The following is a 20,102-nucleotide window of genomic DNA, read 5'->3' as shown; positions in this document are numbered from 1 at the left end:
ACTTATATAGGAAGATATATATATATATAGACATTATAAAAGCCTTACTTACTTACTAATTAAATGTATACCATCTGAAGTATATATGAAGACTTTTTAGTGTTCATACACAAAATATACACATGATTAATTTATATAATTATATTGATGTGACCGTTTAGCTAAGCTAACAATTAGATGCATGATGTCTTTAGCTTAAATTGTTTATTTTATCTTTAGTAAAGAGAAATGTGTAATACTTGTACACTATATATTATCTTGGCCTGAGCTATTTCCCAGGTCGAAACATTTAAATAATTTTTAAACTGCGTACCCTTAGCAGACGCAAATCAGTAAGTATTTACATAAAGCTATAGAATGAATGCAATTAGAGGATACTGAGTTTAAGCAAGCTTTTTTTTATTTATACAGATTATGCATTTCGACACTGCGATATTTTTTATGCACTCAGTCGATAACTTGATCGAATGTGAGAGCGCTGGTGCGGTTCATTCGGGATTAATGCAGGAACTGTACAAAAAAGCCTTTAGCAAAGCAATAGTTTGTTTCAACATTGGCCTATGTAGAAGTGGAAACTAAGACGTTGGAGGTAACGGAGGAGGTGTCCCAGCAGATTAAAAGAAACAACGAGTTCTTGTGATTACAGGGGCGAAACGGACTATACGGTCCCTGTGTGTTTTGCCAAGAACACGTTTCGAAGTCACGGAAACACTAGATGCATAACGAAAACAAATGGTAAAAAGAGTGTTTTCAATGAGCTGGGTTCATGGCAGATAAAAATACGCGTCATATGCTTTAGAGGCAATTTGCCCAATTACTATAAGCACATAACTTTCCTGGCGCACATCACCGTTATGGACATAGGTTAATCTGTGCTGTTCTGAGGAACTGAGGAAGATAGTCGACTGAAGCTATAAAGTTTTTTGATCCGCTAAATAGAGCTGGACAGTGTAATATCATTATTGAATAGTATTTTGGTTAACGTAGTCCTTTTATTAAACAGGCTCATTTCGCGCAGAGGTAAATGTGAGTACTTTCTATTGTGTACTACGTACAGCATACTTTTAATGATGAGTGAGTATATGCTTTACAGTATAATATATGGTACAATAGTTACTTTGATAAACTCTTGAGAGTTAAGCTCTTAGTCTGCCAGCTCTGTTTTACGAAATAATTGATTTCGAATTAAATGTCGAATCCATAAAAAATTAAATAGGGGAAGTGCCTTGGCCGAGGGTTTTTACGAAAAACACATGAAACCTGATAATTCAATCTTCTGGTTAAAACCACTGGATGAGATCGATTCCTTTGTGTCAGGTTACTACTTCGCTTCGAATTCGATAGCGTGGCAGCTAACAACGTATTGAAACATACGTACACACTACTATCTCAATGCGTCACACAGGCCTATCCCTGTGACCTGTATGCCTGCATGTGACCCTTGGGATACCTATAATTTCATAGTTCTACGTATCTATCGTCTCTGTTTTGTGTACGCGGAGTATTGGTGTAGCCACTACATTCAAGCTCTTGCGCTGCTCCCTTATCCTACTCTGTTTTGGGTTTGTTTGTTGAAGATTGCAATGCATCCGGCGTCGAAGCTTGTAGAAAAGGATAACCCTATTGTTTGGCCATGTCTTCTCCGACTACATGAGACAGAGCAACGCTGTCGTCCTTATTGACCCGACAAATCTTTCCCCTCCAAGGTTTTTCCTTCTCCTTGCACGATCGGGAACCGCAATTTCGTTTGTTGTGAGATGATTTCGCGCATGTATCATCGAACAAGAACTCTCTTCGTCTGCAGCTTGTGGTTCTGACTCGCGCTTTGAGATCTGTACAGTATAATAATGGATCGTAAACCTCGCTCTGTCCAAAAATCGCCTTCGATCGGCCGGAGTCTTGCTTTATCAATGCTTTGTAGTAACACAAATACCAGTACAAAATGCATGAATATATTGCTATCAGTGGACAAACGCGACAGCTTGTCTCAAATCGAACCTCACCCCATATCGCCTGCTTCGGCAGGAGTCGATCTAATATGATTATCCTACGATAGATAGGACAAAACGCTAAGGCGTTCGTGACCGCTCAGGTTTGTGCACAGTCTGAATGCGGGATGTTGTTGGTTTGACTGACATCTTCTATACGAGACGCATTATATACCGGGTAGAGGGAGTTGTAGCGATTTACTGTATTTTACTGTCTTGCTGCTTTAGTAGATGTAAAATGAAGGCTCATAGTAGTAATCACTCAACGCATATGAACTCACTCCTCATTGTGAGCAAATGTAAATTTAGCACCATTTTTGCAAGGTGTTATAGCTTAACTTGAGTCTAAGGATCACAACTGCATTATCAGTTGGTAAGATCACACTACTTGGCACATCTGTCCAATTTGAAAAGTAAACAAGCGGTGAAAGTGTTGTAATTAAGCTTTATGCAGAAATATAAACCTAAGCAGCTGGCGTGGTGTAAACCTTATACGATAACTGCTTACGTTTCAAAAACATATCATACATGTTGTTGTGGGTTAGCAAGGCAGTGTTGTTTACAATATACGTGTTTATATTTCAACGGATATATACATCAAGCATCTTACCCTAAAGAGTGGTCAGGCCAAGTGTAAAGGAAGTCAAATCGAATTACGAGCATTGCATTAGCTGAGCATTTTGGAGATGGTCACATCTTATACGACAGAGTTTAGAAGCAGACAACCACAGAATCTGAAAGCAGTAGCTGGTTCTTGTTTCTAAACGAAAATTTTTTTTTGTTTGAAAAACCGAAAACGATTTCGAGAATCGAGATTTCATTTTTAAATATAAATAACAAGTGTAGTTTTTGAATATGTCGATAATATGTTATTTGAACTATGAAACGCTATGAGAAGTGAATTAAAATGAATAGTAGACGAACATCATCGATTACAAGAATCGTATTCCTAAGGACTAGTATATAGATTGTGTATAAACATTCAACATCAGAGTCATATATCCTATGTGAGTTTGGTTATATATTTCTATACATATGCCTAGGAAATGAACATTCGACACAAACCAAAAACCACCCATGCACCTACCCACCTACCTACCGACCATTATAGCTCGGCAGTAATACAAATGGCTAATGTGTGCTACACAAGCTGTTTCTCGTTAGATATCACTATGCTTCCGTAACTGCTTTACGTTATCTATTAAGAGGTTGACAATCTGTGAATATTGATACAGTGATCATTACTTTTCGAGTAACCCATTTCTGTTAATTCCAATTTTACTCCGCTTTCGTTGCTAAAAGAGCTAGACTTTAACGCCAACTTTATCAATTCAAGATTTGTCGACACTGTCGCTCCTGGATTATTATTATTATTATTAGTTACTTAACAAGATCAGCATTAATTAATTAATATGGGCTTAAAACACAACTGAATTTGTGATCTAACCTACGGTCGAAAAATTGATCTATGCTTTTATATGGATAATTAGCGCTATGAATGGCTAAATCCATTATGAGTGAGATCCATACCTATGGAACTGGAGATAGCTGGTTCGAAAGTTGCCATGCCACCTACTGTGGCGGTGCTACCTTAACTTTGAAATGTCTTCGTCCGCTTCTTCTTATTTTCTTGAATCTAGCATAAATATCAGCCAATACAGCTGCGACCTCAAATTTAGAACCCAATGTTACTTGTTACCTAATGTTATTAGTTTATCATTTGTCATTTAGTTATTTACCTTCGCTGCCTTAATTCCTGGCGCCATATTTTATAGAGCTCTGGTCCTGGATCACCACGCACAACTCTGGCTATAATGGAACCTCCCAGTTGTTCGATAAGTAGTCTGACCCGGGTTTGCTCGGCTTGCTCAGACTGGCTTTGGTAGTAAGGTGGTGGCGATGGCTGCTAATCCAGGAGGCCAACGAACGTATAAGTGGCATGCCCTGTCGCGCCATATTGTCCACAAATCCCTAATGTTGCCGTTAACCAAGCCGTCCGCTCCGCTCATTGGGAAGGAGAAAAGCCCTCTGCGTTCACGCCAAAGTCCATTCGTGTCAGCCATATCAGAGTACCATCTACAAGGATCACATATAGCGGAAATCAAGCTAACCAATATTGAACACTGGAGGACTATAAACTGTACACAAGGAAAGCCGGAAAAGAAGCGCGCTAAGCAACGGTCACTTGATCAAGCTCAGCGAAATTGTTAGCTGATCCATTATTTCAGCGACATATTCAGACTTTCAATGATTATAACTTGGATTCGAGCAACTTGTATTCTATATATCTCTGTACTAGCATATTCTATATATAGAATTGGACATGAATAGATAAGTCTTTAGATATGTTGTACCCGCATAAAATTTCAGCCAGCGCCTGTGTTGTGAAGAATTTTATGAATACTCTTCTACGAAGCGAACCAATTGATGGTTTTATTTAAAGCGATTGGCGTATAGCACTTGAAATTACTTAGTCTCAGCTGTTTAAGTCTTAGGACCGCATCCTGGGAATCTTGCAAATTGTGAGGCCTATCTTTCACGTTATTACATTCAACAGAGGTAATAATTCCTTTTTCTTAACTACAAATTGGATATGAAACCTGATAGAACACCAGATAATGGTTACTCTCGCTATACAGAAGACGCATGTACGTTAGAACAGAAGTGGTCCTATTTTTTTTTTCTACTTGTTAAAACTGCAAGTTCGACAAGAGAATTTCTCTGTACAGCGTGCAGTCGATAATGCTGAACATTGATTCTCGGATACGTGGGACTCTGTTTTACACCCAAAATAGGACGATCTGAATAATGTCATCGTGGGTCTCCATTTCACCAGTGACTTAAATCTTTCTCATTCGTTCTGACTGTACGTTATTCTACGATCTAATTTTGACGCGGCTGGCTAGAGTAAATTAGTGCTCTGTATTGAGTTTAATCTACCGTTGAATTTCTCAGGTTCTCACACTTCCACCGTAGATATGCAATTGTTTTTTAAATACTTTTCGTTTTTTGCCAGTCGTGCGGTAAATACTAGCCTCGAACGAACGCGTCGCCGATTAATCATTAGGGATATATTAACAAAACACTTTGAATTTAAAGTGCAAATTTGGGGTTTTTGAATTTGTTGAAACAGGATAAACACAATATGACTAAACTTTATAAATTGTGCTACATTTCTTACTTGAACTGCAAAATACTATCTTTACTATCTTACAAAATATTATCTTTACGGGGAAATAATTTTATTGGAAATTTAAAAATTAGCACTTATTTCAACACGTCATTTTGGTCCTGATGGGCCAACACGGCTGCGGAGTTCTTGTGCTACGGCCGACATGTAGCCTGCGTGGAAGACACGTGCTCAAAATGAGATGGCAACATCATGTTATCGAAATGTACACCGGGATGGATCACACACGCGACGTAAGTTCCTTTTACACTGGCTTGTTTCTTGGCATCCGCGTCGCCTAGGGCAAGGTGATGTTAGCGGGGCTCCAGCTTTGTGTGCTATGCCAAACTTCCCCTCGTAGATCTCAACCACAGTTCGTTTTTACCGTGTGTCAAGAACGCGGTCGCCGGCCTGGCGGATTGTAAATGATGATAAATCTCTTTCGCCAAGAAGAAAAAGAATGCGTTTCGTTGCCTAAACGGGCATATTTTGAAACAACCAAAATTAATAACCGTTAAAAAGAATGCCAAATTATCCTTCGTCGGGGCAAGACAAACTTTGCCACATAGCCAAAATGGAGTAATAGATGTCAACAAAGCTCTGATGTGAAGGATGGTTATAGTCGGAACAATATACATAAAACGTAACTTACGCTACGTTTCAAGGTACACAGATGAGTGCACATTGGGAGGTTAGATACGTTTTAGCGTTTTAAAAGGATTATTGATTTTCAAATTATCATACAAAGAAATCCACGACATTAGATAGTACACATATATTGAATAACGTAAACATTACCCCTGACTTCCTGCTGATGCTCACTTGTTGTGCGATAGAGGCAGCATTATTGCTAAAGAGCCTTAGAATCACACTCAGTGACACGGTTCTCGTTTTGAAAACGTGCTTGATTTTTATTTCGCGGCCTATTTTTCCTGCGCTACATCATATATGCATCAAAATTTAGACTTCATGAATGGCCCAAACGCAGCCTGAAATCCGTTTAAAATGCTTAAATTGTATATTTAAGGCTTTGACCAGCATAGAACAAAGAAAGGGCGCCGTTCTAAAGAAAAACACAAATCAATGTCCAAATATTAGCGTTAGTGTACCTACAAAATGCGTCTCGTAAATTTGAACCGTGTGGGTTAGTAGAAAAAGACCAGGTCTATGCATAAGACCACTTGGGGGAATGAAGTGTCACCGTGGGCGTTGCCAGCATTATGGTTTCGGTTTCCAATTTTTACACAGTTGTTAGATAGACCTTGAAGGCACCGTCTCAGCTTTTGTTATCAAAAAGTTCTTTCAGAAATATAACAAGATGGCTGACATTTCATAACATCAATTAATTCTATCATTATTATTATTCGTACGTTGACAAATCAGACCGTTAGCGGCCCTGTAGTTCACTTAAGATTCGTACAATCAACAAAAAAAGTTAGCACAAGTACAGTTGAGAACGAGCTTTGCAAAGTTACACTTTGGCGCCTTGTCATAGCAGTTCAGAGCTTAACGACGAGAATTTCCCTGCTGTCTATAAAAAAAAAAAAGTAATTTTATAAACAAATTCCGGCTTCATATGTGATGTTCAATGCTCGTTTAAAGACCTACACATTTGTAAAGAAACTACGTTTTTGTTTTAATAGTTATTAAGGAAATGGGTGTATCTACGATCCTTAAGTGGTAGTGGGCACAACACCACCTAAATACGGATACATAAAACAAATTCAACGAACTGTCTCTGAGCATTTGTTGTTAATAGCTGCAAATGAATAAAAAATTCAATGGTTTTAATAGAAGTAAAACTCACGTTTCCATGCTATTATGTCCTTGCGATAGAACACTGATAACGTGCTCGCCTACTGCTAACTTTAAGAAAACCTGAGATGTTCTAGTTCCAAATAGTAATTCAAGCTACCTAGGTTTGGAATTCCACAGTAATAAGCAACTATTTTAGGCGTGAACCTTGGTTTATGATCATGCATTTAGCCCTCTTAGTTTCTTACAAAGAAGATGAGGTTTTCATGGTACAAAGCTGTTGCTTTTCGTGTTGTCACAGTTCCCTTTGTGCGAGCGGAGACGAAGGCTGAAAGTAAAAAGCATCACTACCAGGGGCCGATGTTTGCTTTTTTTCATTATCCATAGGGTTGTCCTGTAAATATCTAATATATTCGAATGCAGCCTGGCTTTCACTACGTATGGAGGGGTCTTTTCAGTTTACTTATATATATATATATATATAGTAATAGACTTAAAAATGAAGTGATTGTTTTCTATATATATATATATATAGGATTCGAGAATAAAGGAATAGAAAAAAATAAGACGAGATTACAGTTTGCTAAAATGTAACACAAAAAAAAATAACGCCGCTGATGGGATACCTCTCTGTAATACCGTTGCCTCGCATTTTGACATCAAACAAAGAGGAGGAAGACATTTTCGATGTATATAGTAGAATAAGTTACGGGCAAGTTTAAGCATGATACATAAGATTAAATGGAAATGCGTCTAAACGTAGTCGATCACAGCTTAGAAAGTTTGCTTTAAACAACGTAGAAAAGCAGTAGAAACAAGATTCATCTTGGATGAAAATGAAGTTAGCTACTTTGCGACCAAGTGCGATGACTCTCGTTATCTGATATGAAAAGGTCAATAAAGGGGAATTCATAATACCTGTTCTGTCATCTGCTTTGTTTGTCTCTAACATTGTTTTGTCCATTTGCCGGTAATAACAAAAGACCAGAAAGTTTATATGGCATAAATAGTGCAACAATCTTTATTGTTCCTTTAATCTGTGTCGGTATTATTTTTTATTATTGTTGTTGTTGTTGTTGTCGCCGTCGTCGTCGTCGTCGTCGTCGTCGTCGTCGTCATTAGTATTATTATTTATATTTCTATTCGTTACTGACTTTGGTCTACCTGATGATCAACAGTCGTCACTTCTTGGACAATAATATTTCTACCTATAGTTAAATGCCCACTTAGATTTCCTTAATACTTCCGCCCGAAACTGGATAGGGAGTAACATGAATTTATCGGTTTCCGTTAACTGCAGCTCCTCACTTCGATTCGTCGCAAGGCTTTACCATCAACACGTGCTCGCTTACCACTATTATTATCTAGCTTAGGTAAACCTGTTGGCTTCATCGACACTCATTTGTTTATTTTATATTACCGTCAGTATTTTCTGACCACTTCTTCCTCTGTTACCAAGATCTCCACCCTATTTCTTATTTTGTCGGATTAGCTGTACGCAATGAAATACAGTTAAAAATGTTCATGACTAGCATCGAACCAAAGGCCGTTTAGTCCATCGACTATTCCGATCCGTGTTTAAGGCTATATATGCAAACGATGACAATCGATCGATTTAAAATTCAGGTCATTAGTAGGTCGTGTGTGATGTCCAGGCTGATCGAAAGTTCTTTTCACACTGCATCTACTGAAAAAGTGGCCTTCTTGGCCACACCATACAAGGGCTACGCTATCAGCTAAATAAACACTTTTTGTTTTATAAAGGCAGCTGCAGACATTTTTTATCACTCTGTATGCTTATTGTTTTGTCAATAAGACTATTAAATAAAAATTGTGCTCTCGTCTCAAAAAGAGCTTTGAAGACATAAAATTTCAAAAAATCGCCTCCATCAAGACAACTGAAGGTATATTTCGATTAATACTCTCGATAGCGATTAATACTCTCGATAGCGTTTCGAGGCCATAAATTTAGCAGATTATGGCTTCAGTTATTGACAAGTTATCTATTGTTGTTCCGCTCTCATAGAATAGCGGTACAAAAATCGGGTATCATATGCTAGCAGGCTTGCTTACGGGTTAGACGAAGCAGCCTATATATATATATATATATATATATATATATATATATATGTATATTTGTTGTCGTTAACATCAATCGCTGGATGTAGCCACCTGCTGTCTGTAGTAACGTTGTCTGTGTCATAATCGTACCGTAATCGTATCGATGGCCTACCTAGTCGTACGCGGCACTGGATAGCACAGTCGAGCACTCCGGTTTACTGACTTTGTTGTTGATGTTATTCCAACGAATTCGTTGCCGACGCGGTGTCGATCGGATTTTGTTTCGTCAGCGATAGTCAGCTCTAGATTACGTTTTCGTCCTGTTGGTTCCGCAAATGGTATATGGACAAGGATGTAATACACAGGAGTCGACTTTGTTCTGTTGTGTCTTCTGTAATTGCTGTTTACTTTTCGCGACACCTCAATTGTTCCGGCGTTTCAATTAGTCAGATTGTAATGTTTGAGTTGAATGACTCGTTGTCTGCCATCGCCTGGTGCTAGCTAGTAGGACGGTTACTCCTGACGAAACTCTCGTCATGTTATCCTTGTTTCCATTTATGCGCATCCGACTAATCCGACCGCCTTGTCGGCGCCGTTATTATATGTAATCTTTACGTTCCTTTCTCTACCGACTGCCAAAACTGATGGGTGTTTCACACCACTCAGGAAAAACGAAAGCTGGAATCATCGGACAAATGTCTAGCCAGATTGAGGCGCCGAGGACGGTCAAGGCAGCACAGCAGCTAGACGAGTTCGAACTTGAATGAACTTAAACAGAACGACTCCGTCCGACGAAGCTAATATGCGGTCCATATAAACTTAACGAATACTGTGGTGCTTTAGGATTAGACAAAAAGTTCCTCTTATGCACTGTATCGTTTTAGCTTAGCAGTGTCAGCCGTTCCTGATATGTAAGCTGTTAGCGGAAACGGCCAAAATGCGAAGGGGTTAACATGCTAGCGATTTTTAGTTAGTTACTCGTTAATGCCATGATCTAATAGGGCAAACCGTCTACGCTGAGATCATTACTTTACATTATATCCCGCTCGCGCGAAAGCTAACGAAAAAACAGAAATAAGCAAAGAAAGAGCAACGAATTGGCGAACGTTACCTCAGGCACGACATGATGCCTGTTCTTGTTCTCGGCGCAGAATCGTACGCTTCGACAAGTTCAAGTTAGTGATAATGCGTTCTGCGATTCGGAACGTATATACGTGTCTGTATTCCTCGTCACAATTAGCGGCTCATTAGAATATACACGTATGTCGCTATTGAGGATATCGCAAAATCAAGATTGTTGGCCAGGCGAGCGGTTCACGTGCCAGAACTCGGCAAGGTCAGAGAAGCAGTATTTTCAAACGGAGTCTACGGCAGAACGGAGCGACATAGACATGATTTATAAAAAATCGAAACTTTCAAACAGGCAGAAGGCCAGCCACTTGCCGGCCTCCGTTCGACGAGTTTAATATGATTATCGACACTGATCAAATATGTGGATACTCTTGACTTAATAATAATCAGATTTTTGATTGTTTTCTATACATGCAAATACACGCTTGCAATAACGGCAATATGTATAACACAGCTGATCTAAAGTCTCTGAAATCGCACTTAGCTAAGTTGAAACTTCTAATTTCTAAAGAAAATATCATTGGATGCTCATTTTTACACGTTAGAGAATTTCAGCTTTAATTCTGCATACTTCAAAGCAGCATTCGACTCCTAACTAGCTTGGAACTGCTTTAGCCCAGCCTTATAATGGTGAACATTCGTACAGAGTGTATTGAATCGTGTACAAATATCCCGAGAAGCTTATCATATCATCGTCGGCCTGTCTCAAAGTGGACTCGAAGCGACCTTAATTTGGCTAGTCACATTTATGTATGTATGTATGTATATATATAGCTCTCTTTATGGACAGCTTATCGCTGCGTTGTGCACGATTGACGTCGCGTCATTTTATTATTTTATGCTTATATATGCTTTATTTTATTATGTTTCTACTCGATTTTTTCATCTCTAACTGTGATTTTATATATGTATATATAAAATATATATATTATATTATTTTATATATATATATATTGTTGTAGCTTTGTTTTATTTACTTGTTACTTGTCGCTTTTCATAATCAGCATCAGGATATGGTTCTATTTGACGTTGAAGTTATTAACGTCGTTTCATCTAACTTTTGCCTGACTAGACACCGACCACCCTGTACTCTACAGTATTCGGTTTTCGTTTTTGCTTTTTCTTTAAAGTTTGCTACGCCCTCTATAATCCACTACAATTAACAGCGAGACCCGAGATAGTCAAGTAACTTGGTGAACTATCCGTTCGTGATGCACACTTTCTGACGCCCATCTCGACGCATTGGCCGGCAGCTCCTCTCCGTTCACGATTTTCTGTTCTGCCTATCTTTCGAAGAACAGCTGCGCAGTAAGGAGCGCGCACGAATAAAGCTGCACCGAAACTGCGTTTTCATTTTCTGTTCTCTTACTTCTGCTTGACTATAATTTTTCGCCTGCACTCTTTCTCTTTCTTTCCTTCTTTCTATATATATATATATATATATATATTTTTATTTTTTTTTCTTTTTTTTTCCTGTATATATTCTCTATTGTATAGATATACATAGTGTATGTATTGTTGTCCGGTTCTCTTAGCGTGTGAGTTAGAAGGGCGGCTGCGCTCCGGGCAGAATAGATCAGGGTATATACGACTGCCCTCACGTTTTTGCATCGTCACTTCTATATTAGCCTTCTCGCAGTACGAGTCTTCATATAGAGTTAAGCTCTATCGAATTTCTATTCTACCGCACATATCATAGACTGGGAGACTAGTTTGTACAACACTGTTTGTCTTCATATTCTTCAAAATCATCTTTGCTTCGAGCTTTGTCTGGGATAATTGTTACCTTTGTCGATGTCTTATCTGTCTGCCTTTTTCCTGACTCATCTTCTATATATAATCGCTAAATCGCCATACCCTCTGTTTTTAACAATCACTAGTACTAGCTTGTAAACAGGCCACAGCTTCTTGCCCTCAGATCAGACTTCGTCATCTTTCGTTGGGTCGAATTTTACACTCATGCAAATGATGCGCGCGCAAATTTACGCATTGGTCTTATCTTGCTTGCACGACCTCTGTTGGCTATCCTACAGCAAGCCTGATTTCATTGATTCTATCTATAACATCTCTTCCGTCAGGAGGGTATCGTATTATTCGGCTACGCCGGATGCGTCAGATGGGTGATGAAAGCAAAAACTTAAGTTTGTTGATGACCGCCATTGTTTAAATGTCAACCTTTTTTTCGAATAAATGCCCATAGGATCACGTCTTTTCGTATGTACTCAATGAAATGTACGTTAATGCGCATTTCTGGCGACAATCATCACCGTAACTAATACGTAACCAGTGATTTACGAATGGAGCCTGAAGATATTAGCTTACCAAACCGAACCCTCGTGGATAGAAACGACAACGTTTGTTAATGCACAAATGAGAGTTGGCCGAAAGTTTAACGTTTTTTTGTCGCCTAAGATAACAGACAATCAGCATAAAGCGTGAGCATATTTAGGATCGATAGGTCTCGAGCTTTATGTCAAGTTCAACAAGTTGAAATATGTAGTGCTAGTTTAAAGTGCTAGCAGATAAAAGTCTCAGTCCATACATTTTTTGGCTTGTGTTTGTGTCATCACCGGTATCACACTTATTAGCCTAAGGCGTCAAGGAGTAAACATCATAATTTTTTTATAACAGTACCTTTAGAAATGGGAGCAAATTGATATTTGGTCTTACAATAGACAACAAACCGTTTCGGGTTGTCTCGTTTCATGTGGCTCTCGCGCCATTATTCATCTGTTTGGTGCGATATGCGTAGCCTGGATATTTTGGTTTTTCCAAACCGCAATATTTCACTGCCGCATAACTACGCTACGGTTAAATTGCAGGTGTTTAGAGAGGAAGGGGCAGCTGAAAGCTAACCTTAAAAAGGCTCGACATTAAATCAAGCTTGGATTCCTCGATTTGCCTTGTCATTAAGTGAGACGAACGTAAGGAAAAGGACAACAACAAATTGGGATTATGGCCCTGTAGTGGCCATGTCAAACTATGTCCTACCAGAGTCCAACTGTTGCTAAAGATTCGCGCAGCGGTGCTCTGAATCGTCACTCCGACGTGATAATTAAACATAATTGCAATTGTCAGCGTCGGCACGGGTCGGCAGAGAAAGTCATTTTGTCGTAACGACAACTATGACAGGTTATGATGGATGATATAGATTATAGGAGTGTAACGGAGTGGAAAGTGCCACGACGATTGGATCATATTGGATAGGCCATCGTGTAAGGGAGAGTACCTAAACATGATGACAAAACGGGAACTGTACCCGTACTAACTGATACTACTGCATCGTTCTCTCTCCCTCACTCTCTGTATATATAATGTTGCGATCGTTTGATATTGTATGTGATATAGTATCTGTACTTATAATATCGTGATAGTACATTTTGCGGTAGTACTCGTTTTCCTTGCAGACCACTGTTCCATTAGTTTCAATATATACTACATTTGCATTCATCCCGCCTTTTCATGAAATTAGCATGTGCTTGTCTTTCGGCTAAGCTGCTTTAGCTTTTTTGCAATTCGTTGCAAAAAAAAAGCAGCTCGGTCTCCCTAGTCGATAAATTCCCATTAGAGCTCGTACTCCTATTTAAGAGGCTGTATATTCACATTCCTCGTAAACCTAAGCTTCTCAAGCACCGGCTACTGATAGACAGCAGTCAAAGATCAATATACCCTCATTTGTTAACATGGCTGCTGGCAACAACAGATCGTTGCTTTTTTTTTGCCTTGCTCTTGCCACTTGCGTTGGGCCACGTTGCGACAAGCAAAAATGAACTATCGTGCTACAGGGGACCTGGTTAGTTTTTTAACATCCTTGCAGCTCTGCTAGTTAGCCAATGGTATAACCACGCGCTATCTTTTCTATTTACTAACAACACTTCTTTCTGTTATGTTTCTGCGACACCGTATACTTATCAACTATTATATTCGTTTGCCTTGCCCTTTTTCTATCTTTACCCATCGTGCTCCTTTGTTTCTGTTAGTTGGATTAAAACCTTGCACCTTTTCGTTATCGGTCTTTAATATTCTATATATTATCGTACATGCACCTGTTAATTAGTTTTATGATCACCTTCACTGGCTTCATACGGCCGTCTTATTTATCGGTATCCTATTTTGGTACGCATTCATCTAAAGATAAGTTTGTTATATACATGAAATTGACCCTGAAAACCCTATTTGCGAAAGTATGTTGCAGGCCCATCTTCGAGTTGGCGCGCCGCAGGCTCATTATCTTGTTCGCGCTACCCCCAGACTCCGACTAAGTGACATCCAATCATGCTTATTTCAGCTTTACCATTTCCTGTCCCATGTTTCGCATAAACAATCTTAGTTCTTAGTGGCCATTGCGGTCGGCGTATTGCTTGCCAAGGATATATCGCTTTTCGTCGTTCCTACAGTGATTGTTAGGTGGCAGGCAGATTGCTCGGTTGATTTTTCAGCTCCGGCCGGTCAGTGCCCAATTGATGCAATTGGACCAATGCTTTGTTTATATCTAGTGCTTCGCAACCACTTGTTTATTTCTATATGCACTCTATGTTTACGAGAATCGCTTCTGACCGCCACTCGTATGAGACAATAGACAAAACAGAAATGTGCATACGTGTACTGTTATGAGAGGACAACGAAAACTTAGGTTCTTAGTTGGCGTTCAGTTGTGTGATTCTCACGATGTCTCTACGTCCATTTGAAGTTCCTACTGGCGCCGTTGCCGTTCCTGCTGGTACCCACGCCGTGGACTTGTTTTAGTATGTGGGCTTCATCGCGTTCGTTACACGCTGTAGTCACGTTGAAATAACAAGCAGCTCGAGTCTTGGTGACGACGATGGTAGCGAACAATGGCTGCTAACCCGTTTAATGTCATTGTTTCTGTTGCGGTGTTATTAATGTATTAACTGTAGCAGATAGCGGCGACAACTATTATACTATCTGTGCTTTGGCGACGTGACGCGTGGAACACAAGTGCGGGATGCAAAAAAGGTGATTACCACTCGAGTTGATCTGGTGCAACATCGTCCGTTAGTGAGCAAGGCGTTAGGCCCGTTGTGCCGCTGATATCCGCTGGGCCGAGATCTCGCCGGGTGCCGAAGCCGAGTAGTTCGGCGCTGGGCCCATTTAGCGGCGGAAGCGTTTGCAACGAGCTTAAACCGCTGACGGTCGGCAGGCTAATCATCTGGCTGGCGTCAGGCACCGGATTCTGGTTTCTGCAAATGCCCACCACATTGAGACCTCGGTAAGTGTTATCGGCACCTCCTTCGAGGGTAGCATCCGCCTCGCAGAATTGGTAGGGTCGCTCGTCGCCGCGGATATCGCATATGACGTTTGTCAATGCCATGATATAGTTCTTGGCAAGGGTAAGCGTCTCAATCTTGGACAGCTTGCGCTCCATCGCCACATGTGGAATGACCTCGCGTAGCGCCTGAAAATGGAAAAAGGGAAGGAAAAAAGCCGAAATAGAGTGAATTTTACAACCATTAGGAAATGGTTCGTGTCTACGATATATTTGGTTGGAAAGAAAATTCCCGCGCTTTTTTTTACTGAATAGAGAACACAACATCTTAGTATTTCTCTAACAATAAGTTATTATGGTACATATTCCCAATCATTTTTCACGATTTTGTCTCATCTTTCCACGAAATTACGTATGCCATCTCGCTAAAAAATAGGGGGTTTCGTCTCGGAGTTTTTGAACCGCCTTTTGAGTTCTTGATCCGTGTTGAAGTTAAGGCCATGAAGTTGATGTCGCCTAAAGGATAAAACGTTCCAGGGCCTGATGAAAATCGCAGCAGCAGCGGTGAGAAAACAGGTATATGTTATCCAATCATGCGTCGACTTCTATTCTACTTCTGGGCCAACAGGCGGGTTCCCGGGCTGACGTAAGCCAAGCGTCACGGTCAAATGCACCGTTTAGAACCCGTTGTTGCCCAGTGAACAGAAAGAATGAAAATCCGCTGGCCCAAAGTCCGAAAAATATGGTGGCTACAACAAAACCTCTTAGTTAAAATTTAAAAAGGTCATTTTCACAACACTTGTGAAGTATGGCCTTGCGTTGTCATAAAGCAAGATGATTGTACCTCGTTTGTCGGGCTTTTTCTCTTGGGTAATTTGTTCTTTTCGATGCAACTAGGCCAAATAGAAGTGTCGATCAACTGCTTGATTCACCAGAGGCTATTCGCAGAACAAGCCCTTGCAGTTCCACCAAACGCAAATGATAAACTTTTTTGGATGAAGGTCTGGTAGGAGTCCGGGCCTTGGCGTGCCTCGTAGGGTCGCCAATTCCGATCTTTGTGCATGTTAACGTACGGAACACAACTCTTGTGACAAGTGGGAGCCATGTGTAAAAATCGGTTATTATGACCCCGTAACGCTTGACACCAGACGAAATGTTGAGATGCAGCGTTAAGCCGCAATTCTTTGTTAGATTTGTTGAAAGTTTATCAGGAGCCCAAGCTTTAAGCTTTTGCGTAAACCCAAGGAACTTGAGGTGGTTAACGATAACCGTGTCGCTGTGGCCCACTTTTTCGGCTGACTCCCGAGTTTGAAGGTGCCTTCAGAAGGTCGCCATAAAATTCTGATAGGCAGTGAGCTCGCGGGTCATTCTCTAGATTCTTTGTCAATTTTGCCAAACTACTTCTGGGCGATCTTTTTATAAGGTAAATGTCCCAGGCTATTTCGAGAGCATTTTAGTCTCGAGGAAATGTCAACGGTATCAAAAATTGACGCTTCTTCTACCTGGAACATTCGTTATTTTTCAAGTTAAAATTGCACTTGTACACAATATTATGCTATAGCATACGATAGAGCGGGAGGAGCGCTTTCAAATGGTATATCGGAAATTAACGTATCGGATTGGTATATCGGAAGAAAAGCGAAAAAGTAAGGCCCTTTTTCAAGCGCAGACACTTGTTTCCAATTTCACAGCAGAACAGAGTTACGTAGTACAGTTGGCTGGCATATTTCTGTGAAGCATCCGTTCTTTCTATCGGCTTTTATGAGCACACCCACAAAACTTAGGCAAGGCCACACGTTGGCCTAATGTCAATGCCGTAAGTAGTTGGGTAGTCCTTTAATTAATATGTACATATAAAGTGTAGGAGAGAGTTCTTGCTGAAAGGAAGGTGCGTCATTACCCCAGAATTGGTAAAGGCCGCCAATTGTCTTTTCGGGATAACAATCTCGTTTGCTTTATGCTGATATGTGCTTATAAATAGATGATACGGTTCTTTCTTTATCCAACGCTCCATGGGAAAGTTTACATTTTTACGAGTTTGTTGATTAGTTCAACAATAATTTGCTAGAATGGTATGTTGTTTTATTGATTTCCAACAAATCTAACTATGTATACGACGATCAATTCTGGCATATAACTATAATTCGAGTATCGTATCCGGAAATTAAGGCAAACCTACATTATTTACACGAACATTGAATACTTGAATTCGCTACTGGTCTGTGTGAATTCGTCCGACATTGTCTTACCATAAAAAGCTTTATGCATACATGTTTGTACCGTGCTGCTCAGTTATGCCATACAGATTCCGGCCGCTTTGTTTTAAAATGCAATGCCCAGTATTAAATCAGCCTGCCCCTGGCACACACAAATATGAAAACCAGTATCCAAACGCTAGTTAAATTTATCTGACACCCTAAGCACCCTGTACTATTTGATCTATGAGTACGAAGATTGGCCTACTTGAAATAAGCTCATGCGGAAAGCACGTCAAAAGGGCAACAAGGAAAGAGAATGAGAATCTATGCTTTCGCAAAGCCCCGATCGGATTTAGCCCTTTCCCATAGAACTTTTTATGCTTACTAACTTTTACATATCATTTTTATGCCTACTTGTACAATAAAATGTACCTGGAAGGCATCGTTGAGGGAGTGCATTCGCATTCGTTCGCGTTCGTTGGACTCCAGGCGGCGCAGGTTCCGTTCGCGCGCGCTCAGCGTCGTCCTCCGCCTGCGAGAGTTCCCCCCGGCGGAGAGGGCGCCGTGGGCGCCGCTCTGGGAGCCCGCGCCTCCGCCGCCAACGCCACCTGCCTGGCGTTTACCTATACCACCACTAGCAGCACCAACGCCACCGACCCCATTAACGCCGCTGCCGTTGCCACATCCACCTCTGACACTTCCGCACCGCGAATTGTACGCGCTGCCACTCTGCTGAGACGAACTAGAGTCATCCTCACCCTCTGGAACGTTCATGGAAACAACAGCAAAAGAAGACGCCGATGATCATAGACATGACAGGAGAAACAAGCACAACGAGCATCAGCGACAGGACGGACACGAAATATTGTCGCAGTGAGCAGTCGTACCGGTTAAATAAAAGTATAAAGAAGAAAAATGTTTTGATAACGTTTTTTTGAGTGATACTTAAACCGGCTGGCTACGCTGTTAACCTCGAAGAAATAAGGTCGGTCGACTGGTTTTGGATAAGTTCGCCGAAGCTACTATAGTGATACAATTGTTAGAGTAGATCGTTAGGTCTTCAGAACGCATAGGAACTGAATGCTCAAGGAGATTATTGTGAAACATTCCAGGGGCGAAATGATACGAGAAACGGGTCGTGCAACCTCTTTATCGTTTTATTCCCAAATATGCCAAACGAAGCCTTAGGCAGGATAAGATGAAATTATAGGGTCCATCGCAGTGTTATTGATCGCTTTCCAAAGTGCCCCTGACAAGCGGCGGTTGCTTGAACCATCGCAGTAATTGGCCTTAAGAGATGTACGACGCGAATTTCAGCTATAGCTATTGTTGAATCACAGAGGAGCTTGCGTTTTTTGTCGTGGCTTAAACGTCACGTTCCGCAGAGGAGTGCTTTGTATGCTTCGTGCGTACAAGTTCAGCTACGAGTTCTGAAATCCCGCAACGTTCAATGTGTACACCAACCGTAAGTCCGTTGTTCAGTCGAGACATGACGTCTCCTTGTCTGTATAATTCCAGTGTCGAACAGTCAGTGAAATTTATAGGTCTTATTGACTCTAGGATATTGCTTAGCTTTGCTTCAGCTAAGGGCGAAGGTGGCCTCACTTTCCTCAGAACTTCCACAACGGCTTATGGTTGATTCGTCTGAGATTGCTAAAATAACAGATACTACTACTATTATCTCAGCGATTGACAAGTGCTACTGAGCATTTTATGTATAATAGAAACTAAACAGCTAGAACCGCTTATGGATAAGTCACCTGGAGCCGTCGTTTCCTTTGGGTCGTTTAGAAAATACGATGGAGAAGTATCCACTAGAGATAGAAAATTCGTAAAGTAAAAATAATCCGTAAATGTGCCATCTGATCGGTTCGTCCAGATGCTATTAACTCTGTGTGAGAAGAGATTTCGATGTCTTCGATAGCGACTAGCCAAATTCCGTTTAATATCCAAATAAGTCGGTACAAAAACGCAACGCAGGCAATAAATCGCACCCAAGGCCTACACTTCCGAATCGGGTTATTTCAGGCAAAAACAGCTTGCTGATACTATGCGTGCAAGTTTATTGAACTCTGGGGTATATGTCTTCAACGCTAATGGCCTAGCGAGGAGGACGAAGTCGTTTTATCTCTGTCTGTGGACATGGATCAATGCTCCATTTGATTCTATAGCTTCTTATCATTATTCGATCGGTCAAGATCGATCGAGCGCTCGTTCTACATGTCTGGGTATTAATTGCTACGCGAGGTAATGTTTATGGGGTGACGAGAATTCGATCGAGTGATCAAAAGATAACATTAAACAAGCTGTTATCCACAAGATTAAGAAATGTGTTTTTATTGCAGCGTATTAAAATAGTGTGATCAAATGCCTGCCAAGTGGTTCAGGCAATCGTAGAATCGATCTGAAAGAACATAAAGGGTTGTTGTGCCTGATTTGGAGACCAATATAGAGACTTATGTTTCTAACGTCTCTAAATAGAACCTTATGTTCATTTGTTTAGGGAAGAATAGAAGAGTCGTAGAATAACCACTAAGTTCTGTTAATGCAAACATATATATATATATATATAT

The 20,102-nt window shown here is 40.5% G+C and overlaps 1 protein-coding gene across 19 annotated transcripts in view; it reads right to left on the bottom strand.

Annotated features, from left to right (window-relative positions):
• Nucleotides 1-7,904: 7,904 nt before the first annotated feature.
• Nucleotides 7,905-20,102, bottom strand: part of LOC111251066 (uncharacterized) — a 126,314-nt gene continuing 114,116 nt past the window's right edge. For all 19 annotated transcript variants that reach the window (XM_022807308.2, XM_086991841.1, XM_086991835.1 and 16 more), the window contains 2 exons: nt 17,962-18,290; nt 7,905-15,520 (listed from right to left, as the gene is read on the bottom strand). In XM_022807308.2, coding sequence (XP_022663043.1) covers nt 15,086-15,520; nt 17,962-18,290 — 764 coding nt within the window. In that variant the 3' untranslated portion in view covers nt 7,905-15,085. The remainder of the gene's footprint in view (nt 15,521-17,961; nt 18,291-20,102) is intronic.

This window comes from Varroa destructor, unplaced genomic scaffold (genome assembly GCF_002443255.2).
Source record: "Varroa destructor unplaced genomic scaffold, Vdes_3.0 BEIS01000005.1, whole genome shotgun sequence".
In the NCBI taxonomy this organism is placed as follows: domain Eukaryota; kingdom Metazoa; phylum Arthropoda; class Arachnida; order Mesostigmata; family Varroidae; genus Varroa; species Varroa destructor.
This window is presented reverse-complemented; position numbering and strand designations above follow the sequence as displayed.